This window comes from Musca autumnalis, unplaced genomic scaffold (genome assembly GCF_047663935.1).
Source record: "Musca autumnalis isolate F117 unplaced genomic scaffold, ASM4766393v1 scaffold_5, whole genome shotgun sequence".
Classification (NCBI taxonomy): domain Eukaryota; kingdom Metazoa; phylum Arthropoda; class Insecta; order Diptera; family Muscidae; genus Musca; species Musca autumnalis.
This window is the reverse complement of record NW_027412088.1, coordinates 99,969,815-99,987,093: the sequence shown is the minus strand read 5'-3', so window position 1 is coordinate 99,987,093 and position 17,279 is coordinate 99,969,815. Positions and strand designations below refer to the sequence as shown.

The following is a 17,279-nucleotide window of genomic DNA, read 5'->3' as shown; positions in this document are numbered from 1 at the left end:
TATGGGTAAAATCAACTGAAGAGTTTCAATGTCACTTCCGATTTCTATTAAATATTTTAATTCATGATTGACATTTACATTACACTGATAAAGCTTTGTAATGTTTAATAAAGGTTTAGTATCGAAGGGAAAGCATTTCACAAGAATTTTGGGAATACCTTCCACACACCCACACACAAAATATTTGTAATGTTAAAGATCAATGTAACGTTTGATGCTATTTTATAAATTGTATTTAGTAATATGATGGTATGGTGAGGGAGGAGACTTGTATTTGTATTTTGCTTCTGTACAAATTGTGTATGTAATACTGACAAATAGATTGGTAAATATACATTAATAATATTTCTGTGTGAAAACCATCAATTCTCGTAATTCTCGAATTTGTGTGTGGGAGTTTTCTCACAATTTGATATTGATTTTTTTTTTCATTTCGTAATTTCATTACATACATACATACGTATGTATATTACACATCTATTGTTTCCCCATTTGTTTTAATATTTTAAGCCGATTTATAAGGGATTTTTCTCTCATCATCTGACTGTTGTTTTATTTACAACGAACTGTCATTATTAATTATCTTTGTGTTATTGTTTTCAAAGCATTGCTAATTACTTTTTTTTGTAACAAAGGATGGGATTTAAATATACCTTAAATTGGCATCATTATGACAATAGGTTAAAACAAAAATGTGGGTTATACCACTAATATATTTAACTAGCACAATTTCTACATACATATATTTCCCATTAGCATTAGTGGTGCACCCCGATTCATATTAAATTAATGATATAAGATCTCCTTTTTATCGCGGAACCCCAACGACATGACTAACAACATCACTTGTAGCGAAGTATTATAGTCTGAAGTATACTGTTTGCCCTCGTTGAAAAATTAGTTTTTATACGATTTGGGTATTCAGCGCTCGACACGAAAGTGGAACCCAAGAAATTACTTCGAAATCTTTTGGGAAGTATTGCATTCGAAAATTTCTTCCCACATATCTAGGCGGCAAAACTTATTACCAAATAATGGGTTACATTGTCAATTAAAGGCATCCGCAACCAACAACTAATTAGACTACAATTAATTACACATTAAAATATTTATATAAGCGAGTAAGGTTGAAGTATGAATTCGGTTCTAATGTAGAGCATAAGAGGTTCCCATTATCGCGTAATTCATTATATAACATGTGATTACCAATTTTTTCCATGTCTTCACATCATTCTTGGACCGACAGCCTAATGATGAAACCTAAAAATGAAAACTATAAAATATGCTCTGATTAAAAATTACAGATTGAAAAAACATTCCAAGTCCTTGCCATGGTAATGGAGGGCTATTTTATGGTGAACCTCAATACCTCCATCAAATAATGGTCGAGTCAAAGGACATAGGGTACCCAATCTTGATGATGTAAAGGGTAGTCTGACTGAGCAAAGTAGACAATTGCTAGCCCTTCTGAAGCAAACGGTCAAGGAAGTGGTTCTACAGCGGACAAGGACAGTTTATCCCAGCGACTGTGATCGTCGGTAAACTGACATCAACCTCGCTAAACCTCTGGCTTCATAGTTCGTCGTGAATCTAGGAGGGCTGTTTATTGGCCGAAGCCGATAGAACTAGTTAACTGTTCTCCTGGACTAACGACGACCTATGAAGTCCGAGGTTTAAAGGAAGGAACCTTGACTAAGGAATAGGGTGAGGATTTTCCCACCGCCGCAACTAGTGCCGTAGTAAATCGGTTAGCTAAGGAGAAGAGGGCTTATCCTAGGTCGATGCAAATTTGGAAGAAACTTACTAAAATAGTTTGTCGGCAGGGAATTCTCGTTCAACTCGATGAGGGAGTACAGGTTGATCAGTATTAATTTCAAGGTATTGAGCAAATTTGAAATAAGATACCCTCACATGACGAATAAAAATCCATATACCCAATAACCCTTAAAGGCAACATCGGGAGCAATATTGATTTGACTCAATCCCTCATGAGTGATTCATCCCTTTTCACCTCAACGCCTTCCTCAAAGTGAGGCTTTGCCGGCAGGACACCCCTCAAAGTTGAAGGATGTGAATTCAAAGGAGATAAAGCAGCCGCAAAATAAATCAGGGATGCCTATGGCTGGAAAGGCTGACTCACCAAAGGCTTCTAAAATGGGCGTGTTGTTTCAACCAAAACGTACCCATTTCCGTTACAGAACAAGGTTCGGCCAATACACAGAACCTAACCACAGCCACAAGGTCTTTCCGGGTCTCTTCTTACAAGTAGAAGCGCTGGAAAGAGCACCAAAAGACCAATGGTTCCAAACAAACTTAGAGTGGCGGTTATCGATAAACCTGACCCTGCGAGGCATTGTGTTCTCTGGCAGTTTGGTAGCGTTGTAGAAACTAACTACAAATCCGCCACCAAAATTATGTTTTTGTTTTTTTTTTTTTTCTTGGTAACATGTTTTTATAGGGTAATAAACCATATTACCCCGACTAAAGCCAGCAGTGTCCACTTGAGATGAAACGGAATCCAAGTAAAGTAGAGGGCTTTGTCATGTTTAAACTGTTCAGGTCCGTATATTGATACTTGGTCGACGAGTAAAGTGTTTACTAAATTTTGACAATTCGTATAAAACAACAAGTAAGAACGATGTTAAGTTCGGCTTGGCCGAATTTTTATACCCTCCACCACGAACTGCATTGAATAAATAGGGACAATTAGTTTCGTTTATGAAAAAGCTAACCTCTTCCTCATATTCCTTGCAGAAGCAAAACATCTTAACAGATAATACTTCCTTGATGGAAACACGTATGGGGACTATATGAAGGCGTGGACCTATACCGATAAATTTCAGGTGGAAAATTTATACCACCAAAGAAGACTAAGTACCAAATTTCAGCCTTTTCGGTGGGATATTGAGGCCACAACCTTCAAAATACCGAAAATCAGGAGGTACTGTTCTATGGGGGCTATATGACGGCGTGGATCAAACATCCTAGGAGTGATATAAACTTCTGAACAAAATTATAAAGCTCTATCTTTAAAATTGCGAGCTGTATCTTGATTTCAACAGACAAACGGACTGACGGACATAGTTATATCGACCTAGAATTGTATGCTGATCAAGAATATACATACATAATTTATGGGGTCTCCGACTTATATTTCTATGTGTTACAAACGGAATGACAAGTATATGTAATTATACTCTCCATATTATAGTAGAGGTGATAAAAAAGGAGTTAATCGACGAATGTTGAACATTTGTAGGAGTGGTAAGAGAAAAAGGTCTATGTTTAGAAGCAATATTAGACTGTGCAAAGTTTACACCAAATCACCTACATCTTCAAAAGTTATCGTTCGCATCAACCGGATAAATAGTCGGATAAATGGACTCAGAATTGCCTGAAACGGATTTGATTGTAGGTTTTAAAATTTGTCTTTTCTTTTGGTGCAAACTCCCCGAGATATGGAGCTCGAGTCATATTGTGGCGAATTTAAAATTAAGTTGACGTCCATTACTTCGGCTTCGAGTATTTACATATTTGAAACAACTTATTTTTTAACTTTCTAAACATGATACGATACTCTAGTGGACCCCTTATTTGGAATGTTTCTTCTTAATATATTTTACCTCTTCATTTTGAAATACCCTATTCAATTTGTTATGATGCATTCGTATAAGTATTCACAAACACTTGACAGTTTTGCACATATATATAGGTAAATACATCAGAAAAAAAATCCAACGCGATCATCAAATGCTGTTCAATTCACAGTGATTTCAGTCGTCGCTTAACATCTTCCCCTTTTACCGCCCTTCCATTGAATCAGCAGCAGCTGATGGGAAATTCAATTATACAACAATAATATTATTGTTACTTTGTTAATGCAACAAACGACACCAACAACAACGTATAAGAAGAAAAATATATTAATTCTCTACCCGAAGGCATTGCATGCAAATTTGTATTCATTTGTTGTTTTTTTTTTTTTTGTATTTTTATTTATTTCACGTTAAGGTTTATGACTTTGCATAACACAATACCGGAGGCAATGCTACTAGAATCTCAAACCGCTTACCAAGTTACTCTCTAAAGTGTTTTTTTTTTTGCTTCTGATTAATTTCCTCAAAGTCCAGAATATGACAGTGTCTCAGCTGTGTGTTGTGTTGCTGTTCCATTTGAAAGCATTTGTCGAGATTTAATTTAAATTGGCGATAAGAATGTTAAGTTAAGCGATAAAGCCAAGTCAATTCAATCACTCAGTCCGTTAGTCTATCAGTCAGTCAGTCGGTTAGTTAGTCAAGCCAGCAATCAGCTTGCCACAATGTTTCCGTGTGTATTTATGAATGACGCTATATTTTGGGAAAGGTCGGGTAATTTTGATTGATTATGATAGACGCCTTTTAAAAGGTTCTATTAACACATCGTTTCGTGAAAATTGCATGGTATGTAAGTGTGTGTGTGCCTTTGTGTTTATGTGCTATGAAGAGAAAAATATGATTGAATTAATTGTTAATTAATTGATGGTTTTTATTAATTGTGATATATCGGGGTAAGCAGTTTCTACAGAAAAAAAATTAATTGCATTAATTGATATTTCGAGAAAGAGACAGAGAGAAAATTTACTAACCGTAAAGCTCTGACAAATTTTTGTTGTTTCAAAACAAAATATCTATTGGCTTCCCAGATATTCAATAAAATGCAAACTTTTACCAGGTTTAGACTAGACAATACAATCCAAAGCAAACCCGAATTGGTGTTTTGAATAGTCTTAGTCTTTAGGCTAACGAGGGTATATACTATACGCCTTAATAGATTAATATTGTGCCTCATCGAAATAATGGTTTGTTTCAGACAATTTTGAGTCGATTTAGCCAAGTACTTCCGTCTATTTGATCTGGATTAGCAGATGGGCCGTAATATTTTATCTAAACTAGCAGACCCCGGTCCGTGTTGTTGACCCGTCGTAATGAGTTTTAATGACAACTTTTTATGGACTTTATGCTTGACAATTTAAAAATAGGTATTTTCTACCTCACTTCTTCAGTCTCTAACATTTCTTTTCTCTTACGGACTGTCGGATTTTTTCGCCCATTGATGCTGTCTAGGATTTATTATCGTCCATGTCCATGTTATTCTAAAGCGATATAATTATAAAAGTTAAAAAATGGTTAAGTCGAATTCTCCCGCTTATTGAGACTTATATTTTTTTGTTTTTCATGACTGATGGACCGTTGAACCTTACCATTGAAGGAAAATTGTAAATATGTAGTTTTTCTTGATCGGCGGCGCCACCACTGTTGTCTCGAAAATTAATTTGCCGGCCGATGCCCTCATGAGTTTAGCAAATATAGCGATTATAAAACAATAAGCCCCAGAAATTCCTCTACAAATATATAGCATTTTGAACCACGGTATATTCCTGAACATTTTCTGAAAATTGCCTGAAATTAGGTTCAGTAGTTTTAGAAAAATAATGTATTGAAAAGAGTGGGCGTTGTCATCAGCTTTCAAGATATAACAAGTTTAAACAAGTAAAAACGGCTTGAAGTTCGGCTCGTCCGAACTTGTTATACCCTCCACCACGAGTTGTATTGAAGTAAAACTGAACAATTAGTTTTCTTTCCTTTATGAGGAAGACTAAATACCAAATTCCAGCAATTTCGGTAAAAAAATGTGGCTAACTTTCAAAATACCGAAATTCGGCAGGTACCAAATTTCAGCCATTTCGATGGTATATTGAAGCCACAACCTTCAAAAAAACGAAACTCGGCAGGTACATTTCTATAGGGGCAATATGAAGGCGTGGACCTATATCCACAAATATCAGGTGGAATGTTTTGCACGCCCAACGAAGACTAAATACCAAATTTCAGCCATTTCGGAGGAATATTGAGTCCACTACCTTCAAAATATTGAAAATCGGGAGGTACCGGTCTATGGGGGCTAAAAAAATAAAATATTTCGGGTTAAAAGTTTTATACGACCAACGAAGACTAAATACCAAATTTCAGCCATTTCGGATTAATATTGAGGCCACAACCTTGAAAATACCGAAAATCGGGAGGTACCGTTCTATGGGGGCTATATGAAGGCGTGGGCCTATACCGACAAAATTCTTGAGAAAAGTTATATACCCCAAACGAAGACTAAGTACCAAATTTCAGCCATTTCGGTGTGATAATGACGCAAAAACCTTCAAAATACCGAAAATCGGGTGGTACCGTTCTATGGGGGCTATATCAAAACGTCAACCGATATAGTCCATTTGCAATACCAAACATCCTAGGAGTAATAGAAACATCTATACCAAATTACAAAGCTCTGTCTTAAAAATTGCGAGTTGTATCTTGATTTCAACAGACGGACGGACAGACGGACATGGTTATATCGACTTAGAATTTTACCCTGGTCAAAAATATATATACTTTATAGGGTCTCCGATGAATATTTCGATGTGTTACAAACGGAATGACAAATTTAATTATACCCTCCATATTATGGTGGAGGGTATAAAAGTGGGAGTGGTTCGGTATTTTGGCTCGAAATATGTAGCTAGGGTACACACAACGCCATTGCCTCCCAAAATTTATGCTGACATGGAAATAAAATTTCGTAAATTATAAATTGGGATATCCTAGTACAATTTAAATAAAAAAATGGGAAAGTGGGATGTACGCCCACTTATTTTGCATCATAATAAAGGTGATATTTTCCTCATCCATTGACGGGCTTTCCTACGACTACTAAAAGCGTAGATATTCGCATAAGAATTAAACTTTGAATTTTTGTCCACATAAGATTTTTGTCCATTCCGACTCATAAATATTATCCGACCATCTCCAAACTTGGCTTGTTCCTCTACGGGACCCCTATTAACCCTCAAAATTTCGTGACGATCCGATTAAAATTGCGACCTGTAGCGTGATAAAAAATGGAAAAATGGGATGTATTACCGACTATTGCGATATCTCCGTTATTTGGCCATCTACGCCAACCTTCTTTGCATCATTGTAAAGATGGGATTTTCTACTATCACAGTCATGCTTTGCTTTTGGAAGGTCCCCAACCAAAGCTGTGATATTCGTCATTATAACTAAAATCGCAAAAATGAAAAGTTGGGTTTCATTAGCGACTATTGCTATACGAGTATATTCGTTGTTTGACCATTGTTAGAAAGGTGATATTTTCTACTTTCATTGTCAGACATTGCTTTTGGTATACTAGATGCTGAGATATTTTCTATGGAATAAAACCGTGACTTTTTCTCCAAATAAGTTTTTTGCCCATTACGACCCCTGAATATTATCCGACCATCACCAAAATCAAGCAGAGTGTCTATAATCGATACAATTGAAAACATTTCGCAATTTTACAGTTTGATTTTTTTACTTTCGTGAGTGATTTCGACCAGTGTGCGCCGTGTGATTAGGTTGGGGTAGTTCACTGCAGTGCACTCTTTGAATTCACTTGTTCGCTTGTAATCACTGACTAACCAGTTGAATTCCGTCGTCGTCAGCGAAGTTCATCACGCTCTTTTGTTTCTTCGGGTATACGACCCGAAGAGATATACATAGAAGTTGAATGATGATTTCCCAAAAATTATTTTTGCTACACGAAGATCATAAGTATTGGCAATTCTCTGAAACTGTGATTACTGAAGTCGCTGAAACTTTGTAAGTACGCGCTGGACATTGGAGCAGAATAATACCTAATCATCGGAGACAAAACAAAAACAAACTTAATGATCTGGTATTTTGCTCGATCCCGTCGCCAGATAGACCGATTTGAATACAAAAAAGTTCATTTTCGATAAAGGATCAGATTGTCCCGGCATATAGAACACCTTCTAGCAGAAAATTTCGGTATAGATTCTCGTTTTAGTATAGGACCCATATAAAGGTACCAAATTCAAATTTTATTTATTTCTGACTTATTTATACATTTTTTAAGACTCATGTGTTTTTAATAACAACAATCCTTCACTTGAACTATGTTTATATCCGAAATACACAGCACTATTTTCAATTAAATTCGTTTAAGATGAAATTGTGTCACAATTTATTTTCACCATAACCTCAACAACGGCTTTTATACAACCTTTTTGCATAAAATTAACATTCCTCTGCGTGTTGTCCTTTTTTCATTTCAGAACACCACTTTCATTTATTTGGACTACAACAAAATGGCGTCGATTACAGCAATGTCGTGCATTAAAATGCAATATACTGCATTGAACAACAACGACATCAATACTAGCATCAACAACAACAACAACATCGATTCCACTTGCTGTAGCATTTTTGCCGAAAACATCAACGATGAGACCGCCAATGCAGAAATCATCATTGCAACAAAATGAGGCAAATCGTTTGCAACACCACCACCACCAGCATATTGCAGCAACACATAAGCATTTACAGCAACAACAACAACAGCACCAACAAATATTACAACCACTAACAAATTGTAGCAGCAGTAGCAACAATAGCATAACTACAACAGCAAAAGCAGCAGCAGCAACAACAACAACCAATCTCCAACTGACCAATAAATGTTCAGAGGACAATCTTAATGAGTTTGAGCTGCATCAACAACTACAACACAATACCAACAATTTAATAACACCAACAACAGCCACCCTAGCACCCGCGGCCACAGTTGGACGCAAATCTAAATTAGAACAACGTGAACTACTTGTCGAGAATCATTTGAATAACGCCTGTTTTGCTCAACCGACTACACACAGCCCCGCAACAGCTGCTGCGGCCTCATTGCCTGTATTCTACAACGACTTCTATCATCAGCAACAACAACAACGCCCATTAAGACCCACCACATTGTTGTGTGCCCCAACAACAAATGACAATTGTTCAGGTGTGAAATTACTTGATCTCATCAGCACTTCGCCACCCTCGCAGGACGAGTCAGGTGGGTCTTTGTTTAGGTCAACTGCAACACACGCTGTGAATACAAGTCAGACAAACTATATCAACAATAGTGGTCACCAAGACCAGCAGCAGCAACAACAACAACAACATCAACGTTATTCATATGCCAGCCAGTATTCACGTTCATCATCCAGTGACGATAGCAGTAGTCTAAGCCTTAATACAGCTTGTACCACCAGCTTAGGTGGTGGTAGTGGCGGAGGTATTCCGGCCATCCAAGGAAACAGAACTTCTCGTCACAATACCTTTGATGATGCAGCGGAAAATTTCATTATAAATTTTCCAGCTGATACTGTTGCCGACACAAAGACCAACAACAAATCAACCAACGCTTCGTCGTCCTCCTACTCTTCCTCCTACACACCCACAGCCACAACTACTACAGCAACAGCTAACCATAGCAGTGGATTATACAACTATTGTCTGCCATTATCTGAAACAGAACCTCTACTAACGAACATTGAGGCAACAGTTAAGGACAAACAACGTTCCATATATTTGAACAAGAACAGTGCATCGCTAATTTTTACTAAAAAGGATTTATCTGCCACACAGCAAACAACGGCCACATATCATCAGCAACAGCAAAACTTTAAATTACAATCAAAAAGTCACAACAACAATACGAAAAATAACTTTTCGCCAAGTAATCGTAGGCCATCTGCTCCCACACCTTCTTCTTCTTCTTTCTCTAGCAGTAGCACCGCCAACACAACAGGAACAACATCACTACAACAACATTTAGGACAACATTCCACATTGCGTTCCCTTTCCGAAGAGAATTATCGACGCAAACCGCCCACTAAGCATTTACCAGCCACATATCATCAACAACATCGACGTAGTTTACAGCTTAATTACAACAATAATCTAGTGACTACATCCACTTGTGGTCTCCTAGCCAATAATAATCACCATCATCCACATCATTGCTGTGGATCTTCAGGCAACACGACGGCAGTTTCAGCTGTTGGTAATACCACGAACAACGTTAGCAATTCGGCGGTAGTTTTACATAAAACTCATCATAATAATCACAATTATCCACAACAGCAACAACAACCTAAACTGCATTCTCAGCACGGGCAACAACAACAGCAACAGAACGCAAACTCTTCTTCTGCCTACAATAATTCCAGTTCGTTAGCCAACAACACGGCAGCTGCTACACGCAAACAGTACGCGTACTCGTGGTACGCACCCGTTTATAGTGCACTTGAGGAGGAACTAGAACACGATTCTAGGGTAAGTAATCAATAGCCCAAAAAAAACAATGCCCACGTAAATGCAAGCTCATGCTGGCATTTTTATTTAAATTATAGTACAAATAGTTTTCAATGAGTTTTAAATTTTGGCGGGCCGAACTTCTTGTGCTCTGCTCCGAGAGGACCCAAATGAATCATTAAAAAAAATCGGCCGGTCAGAATGTTTTACACCCTCCACGACGTGTTGTATTGCACCAAACTGGAATAATTAGTTTCCTTTAGTTTATGAATGTACTAAGCACCTTCGCCATGCCGTTGCAACTAAAACATGGGGCTGTATGAAATCCTGGATCTATACCGACGCACAGTGCGATATATTAGCACTTTAGCGGAACTTTACTAATAACTTTTAAAGGAAAGAGCGTAGGTTCCTAAAATTTTGCAAAAATGTCTCTTATATTAACGGATAATGTGGGGCTCAAATTGGGCAACTTGGGCCGCGGTTTCCCGTAGCGTTCATATAACGCCAGCTGCCATTTTTACGTTTTACATTCATTTTTCCATCGATTTTTCTGCAAATTTGGTATATTCAGTTTTCAGCGGATAGAAAACTTATTATACCCTACACCACTATGTGGATAGGGTATTATAAGTTGGTTTTGGCCAAAAAGTTTGTAACGCATCGAAATAATGGTCGTGGACCCATACTTATATATACCAAAATGAATATCTCGACGAGCTGAGCTATGTGTGTCCGTCCGTGTGTCCGTCTGTCCATCTAAACCTTGTAATCACGCTACATTTTTTTAAAAAATTAATAAAAAAAAATCATTAAAAATGATCTTCGCAAAATTTCAAAAAATAAAAAACAGGCTGAGCCCGGCTGGGATTTGAACCCACGCCCTTGAAAACATATCAAAAAATGTTGTCACGGCGTGTTATCGTTCAAAGCCAAAACTCATAACTTCAAAGGCAGCGCAAAAAAGCGTTTGTCGTGAAGAAAATACATTTCTGTGGCCAAGTATCCGCGTAAATGTACAAAACACATTTGCATTTGAAAAACGATAAGTTCTAGGACAGAGAAGCCATTACATAGTCGATACGTCCGCAGATCTGCTTTACCACCAGTGAAACCAGGTAACGTAATTTGGTGACTATGTGGGTTCGAATCCTTGGTTTTCCTTTTTCACTTGCAAATAATTTCCGATCATCAAGCTTAACTCTAAACGAGACAATTAAAAAAAATCATTAAAAATGATCGTCGCCCTAATAGGCAAAATTTCAAAAAAAAATTAATTATTTTGGTTCAGTTCGCCTTAAGTCATTTGGTATAAAAGCCAGATAGGTGAAAACTTTCGTATCTCCCTAAAAGAAAGGTTTTCGAGTGAAAAGATAATGCACAGAGGTGGTGGTGTAGGGTATCACATAGTCGGCCCGTACCGACTATAGCCTTTTCTCACTTGTGTACAAAATATTTTCAATATAGGTTCGCTTTTAGTTATAGCCCCCATTGAACGGTACCGGTAGATGGGACATATTTTAAACCTTACAGACGCATTTTCCTATGTATTTGGTTGTATTTTGGCATTTTATGTTCTTCGTAGATAGAAAACCACTGTGCGAAATATTAGCATCGTAGATACGCGTTTTTGGTGAAGCCCCCATATGATGGGTTCCCTCATGTTAGGTATTTTAAATGTTGAAGACAGAAATTGCAACCGATTTTGATGCAAATGTAAATTTTAAGATATTAGCGAATAAACATCCTCCTCTCGTAAAATCTGTCAACATATGTCCACTTCTGGGTGTAGACCCACAACCCTACACATCCATTAAGGAGTTAAATGTCAATAATTTTTTGTTTTCATTTGTATCTATAATGTTTATTGGTCTATTTAGCAGGTCTGTACCATTAATTTTATTAATAATGTCTCTCAGATCAAGTTCATGTTGGAACTGCAAAAGTAAACTTTCGATGTTTTTTGGCTGTAATGTAAAAAAATATGAAAAACTTTGATTCTTCTTGTGGATTATTTTTATTAAGTCTTTTAATTTTTTTTTACATCAAGTCGAGAATATGATGTCGGATAAATGACCGCCGCCAAAGTTTATTGTCATTTGAGCCCTTTTTATGGCATTTTCCATCACTTTGGCCAAAACTTCCGGCGATAGGTCCTCACATTCTTGACGGATATTGTCTTTAAGAGCTGAAAGAGTCTGAGGCTTGTTGACATAAACCCGCGACTTCAAAAAGCCCCACAAAAAGAAGTCTGTAGCGGTCAAATCAGGCGATCTGCGACGAAATTCACGTTGTGCCAAAGTCAGCGACAAATAAATAGTCACCAATATTCCGCGTTCTGGAGCAGTGTAGCGTAACATTGTTTATTAACGTGTATTTCGCATGTGTTTACTACACAAATATCAAAACAAAACTGACATTTGTAGCATTTTCTGATAGGAGGATTACTTTTGCGCCACCTTTTATAAATCACCAACATTTACAAGTGGTGACGAAAAATTGCGAGAGGATTCTTAATTTAACAATAATCATTATTTGTTAGAATTAGTAAGTCCATTTCTTCAAAACACAGTCAACATTGGCGTTCATTGCCGCGTTTACCTTCCACTTTGGAAAATGCAATTGAATGAAATTTCCGAAGTCATTTTAAAAAAACTTGAATTTCTCCGAAGGCCGCACATTTCCGCAGCTGTTTTATGGCTTTGCGAACAGAGGAGTACCAAAACTTTCAGATCATATATATCTTAATACGGAAATGTACGGAACTCACTTTAGAAATATCCATGGAAAATAATAAAAAATTTTGAAAACTTAAAAATTCTATTAAAATTGCACGAAAATAATTTGAGTTTTTGAATTTTTTTATACCCTCCACCATATGGAGGGTGTAATTAAATTTGTCATTCCGTTTGTAACACATCGAAATATTCGTCGGAGACAATATAAAGTATATATATTATTGATCAGCATAAAATTCTATGTCGATTTGACCATGTCCGTCCGTCCGTCTGTCTGTCTGTTGAAATCAAGATACAGCTCGCAATATTAAAGATAGATAGTCAAAATTTGGTACAGAAGTTTTTATTACTTGCAGGATGGTTGGTATTGAAAATGGGATATATAGGTCCACGTTTTGATATAGCCCCCATAGAACGGTACCTCCCGATTTTCGGTATTTTTAAGATTTTAGCTTCACTATCCTACCAAAATGGCTGAAATTTGGTACGTAGTCTTCTTTAGGGGTATAAAAACTTTCCCCCAGAATTTTGTTGGTATCGGTCCACACCTTCATATAGCCCCCATATAACGGTACCTCCCGATTTTCGGTATTTTGAAGGTTTTAGCTTCATTATCCTACCAAAATGGCTGAAATTTGGTACGTAGTCGTCTTTAGGGCTATAAAACTTTCCCCTAGAATTTTGTCGGTATCGGTCCACACCTTCATATAGCCCCCATAGAGCGGTACCTCCCGATTTTTGGTATTTTGAAGGTTTTAGCTTCATTATCCTAACAAAATGGCTGAAATTTGGTACGTAGTCTTATTTGAGGGTATAAAACGTTCCCCCAGAATTTTGTCGGTATCGGTCGACACCTTCATATAGCCCCCATAGAACGGTACCTCCCGATTTCCGTATTTTTAAGGTTTTAGCTTCATTATCACACCGAAATGGCTATAATTTGGTACTTAGTCTGCGTTGGTGATATAAAACTTTCCCCAAAAACTTTGTAGGTATCGGTCCATGCCTTCATCTATCCCCCATAGAACGGTACCTCCCGATTATCGGTATTTTGAACGTTGTGGCCTCAATATTCCACCGAAATGGCTGAAATTTGGTATTTAGACTTCGTTGGGGGTACTCAAACTTCCCCTTTAAATTTGTCGGTATATGTCTACGCCTTCATATAGCCCCCATGGTACCCGGTTAAGGTACCTCCCGATTTTTCGTATTTTGAAGGTTGTGTCTTCAATATTCCACCAAAATGGCTGAAATTTGGTATTTAGTCTTCAATGTGATATAGAAATATGTCTGTACAGGTCCACGCTTTCATATTGCCCCATTCCTGACTAAAATTCGTCGGTATAGGTCCACGTTTCGATATAGCCCCCATAGAACGGTACCTCCCGATTCTCGTTTGTGGCGTCAATATCCAACCAAAATGGCTGAAATTCGTTATTTCGACTTCCAAGAGTTACAAGATATTCCAGAAGAGTATTATCAGTATAGGTCCACGTCTTCCTATATCCCCATAGAAGCGTACTTCTCTTTCCGAAATATAGGAAATTTGGTATTTAGTCTTCATTGAGCCTAAAAACTTTGCGTCAGAAATTTGTCGGTATAGATCGACGTTTTGAAATAGCCCCCATAGAATGGTGCCTCACATTGTTTTACCGAAATTGCTGAAATTTAGTATTAAGTCTTCTTCATACACGAAAAGAAAACAATTATTCCATTTCACTTCAATACAACTTGTGGTGGAGGGTATAACAAGTTCGGCCCGACCGAACTTAACGCCGTTCTTACTTGTTTAAAGTAAAATCATATCCCTGGCAAGATCATAATAATAACTTTTTCACATTTCTCTTTCAGGATTCCTCGCCAATTCACAATCTGGCCAACACAAAGAAACATCACCTTCACCATCCATACCATCAACGTGCCAACGATCTCAATTCCACATCCCTGATAGCGACAACAGCAGCAGCATCAGCCAGTGACACCGAACGCGAAGCTCTATTAGAGACCCGTAACAACATCAACATTCAGTCCCACTTGAGTGGACCGGTGGTCAATCACTTGAAACGCGATACAATAACCAAACAACTAAACCCCTCAAAGTTAGCTTTGCAACATACGAGAAATACTTCGGCCACCAAGGGTAGCCTGCCGAATAACGTTAAGGGTATTGGTCTTAACGGTAGTAGTGGTGGTATTGCCGGGGACATTGCATCGGTTGAAGGCTACGCCGGTAGTAGTAATTATGATTTGGAGGGCCCTCATGCAGGCTCTTTGGGGCTTGCAGGGGGCCCACAACCGAGACGTATACGTTTTGGCAATTTCCTTAAGTCGTTGGTGGGATTGCGACCTTCGGTGGGTCAAAAGAATACCAATGGAAGTGTTGAATCAACGGCACCTCACAGCGGTGGCGAGACGCCGGAAAATCGGCAAATTCCTTCCTCACCGGAGATCACAATCACACGAACACCTTCCGAACAAAATATGGTGGTTATGCGAGATCCCATCGGCCGCCAGGACTACAATGTTGTCTATAGCAGCAGGGAAAAGTTAGCCGCCAATGGCGAAAGGGTAGTCCAGTCCGGTGGTAGTACCTCTTCGCTAAATGTGATGCAACAGAAGTTGTGGAACATTATGCGACGAGAGGGTAGTGCAATAAGTTTACATCAGGAGAAATCCCAATCCATAGTTCATTATACGGGTCTGAGAAAGTGTGAGACGGTCATAGCTTTAACAAGGCAAGCCAGTTCGCCGTGTTCGCCCACATTGGGCATGAACATGGGTATGGGCGGCAATGGCGGCGGCGGCGGCGCCTGTGGGCAGTCGGGGAACAGCCAGTCACAGCAACGTCTCTCACACACGGGTAGTGGCATTTTCAGTGCCAGTGGTGTAGAACAAATACGTCCATTAAATCGACTGAGGAATAGTGTTTCCAGCATGAACAACACTTGCTCAAGGTGTTCCAGTCTTTTGTCGCTGGCTGCCTCAAGTTCAAGATATTCGCTGAACAGTGCCACGGCCAATCCACATCCATATCACCAGCATCAGCACTATTTGCATCCCCATCACACTCCCCAGCTACAACAGCAGCAGCAACAACAACAGCAGTATCAACCACAAACGACGACTCACTTTTCCCAATACCAACGTAATCCTAGTAATGTAAGCAGTAGTAATATAAGTAGTACCTATAGTCAGCATAGCCGCAATGGTTCCCTAGATGCTGGTGGTGGTGATGGTCTGCACTTTGCTGTGCAACGCAATAACCGAAACTCATCATCGTCGAATAACTCGACCACCATGGGATCGCAACGAAATTCCAGCAGTACGGCGGCAAGTCGAACACCTTCATTAACCTCACCCACCACGATAACTACCAATACCGCAACTACCGCTTCCACCATTAAGCTTACACCGCCACCCACCGAAACATCACTGCTGACACCACCAGCTACGGCCTCATATCTAGCACCTCATTCACCATTCTTTGCATCATCCTCAATCTGCCGACCGGATTATGAGGAGGGCCGGGAGCGAGAGGAGTTGACATTCTTTCCCATGGAAACGACATTATCAGCTCCGCTTACTGCTGCTGCTGCAATGTCACACTTAAAAATGCCAAATGTGAAACAAGAAACAGGAACAAATACTACTGCTGCTGGAACAATGGTGATAGATGGTCTTCCCAGCAACGCCAACACCACCATCAAAGAGCGTGGAAATTCAGCCACAAACGTGACTTCATCAATATCTGAAAATGCTTTGTTGGCTGTGGGTGAAGAATCCACAATGGAACTTATCAAACCTGACATCATCTCACACTCGTCCTCCACATCATTGGCTGTTGCAATTCGTCCCTTTGAGCTGTTCACCTGTAAGCTATGTCTTATCGATGTTGAGGATGCCAGCAACTCAACGGTCCTGCAGCAGTGTGGTTGCCAGTTTTGTACAGAGGTAAGTAAGTGTGTTTACCTTTGGATTTCATTGGTATTTCCATGGAATATTTTTGTTGTGTTCTACGGCATCTTATTTTGAATCGAACACATGGTATACATCAGCAGCTGTATGCGTAGCTACATACATACACATATTTATATTGTTATTCCTGTTATTTTTACGTTTTCCTTGAATTGACTACCTCCTCCCACCCACCTTGAGGTTGTGTCAGTGTTTTAACAAAAGGATTTATTTACCCGACAGTTCGAGAGAAAATTTAACGTTCATCTTCTTCGGCTTCTTCTTGCGGGTATGTTGTTGTATTGTGGCGGATTTTCTTTTTTGCCAAAATCAAACATATGTCCGCCCGTAAATTCAATTTGACTAGGTTTACAAAAGCGTGGGGTCGGTTTTATTTGATTTCTCCATGTTTGGATTT

At 38.7% G+C, this 17,279-nt stretch overlaps 1 protein-coding gene across 4 annotated transcripts in view; it reads left to right on the top strand.

The window, feature by feature from the left end:
• Positions 1-17,279, top strand: part of LOC141387357 (uncharacterized) — a 676,195-nt gene that overhangs the window by 522,996 nt on the left and 135,920 nt on the right. For 3 of the 4 annotated variants that reach the window (XM_073956949.1, XM_073956948.1, XM_073956946.1), the window contains 2 exons: positions 8,147-10,190; positions 14,759-16,858. In XM_073956949.1, coding sequence (XP_073813050.1) covers positions 8,316-10,190; positions 14,759-16,858 — 3,975 coding nt within the window. In that variant the 5' untranslated portion in view covers positions 8,147-8,315. Of the gene's footprint in view, positions 1-4,140; positions 4,440-8,146; positions 10,191-14,758; positions 16,859-17,279 lie in introns of those variants that run through there. The other variant, XM_073956950.1, reaches the window with a different exon arrangement.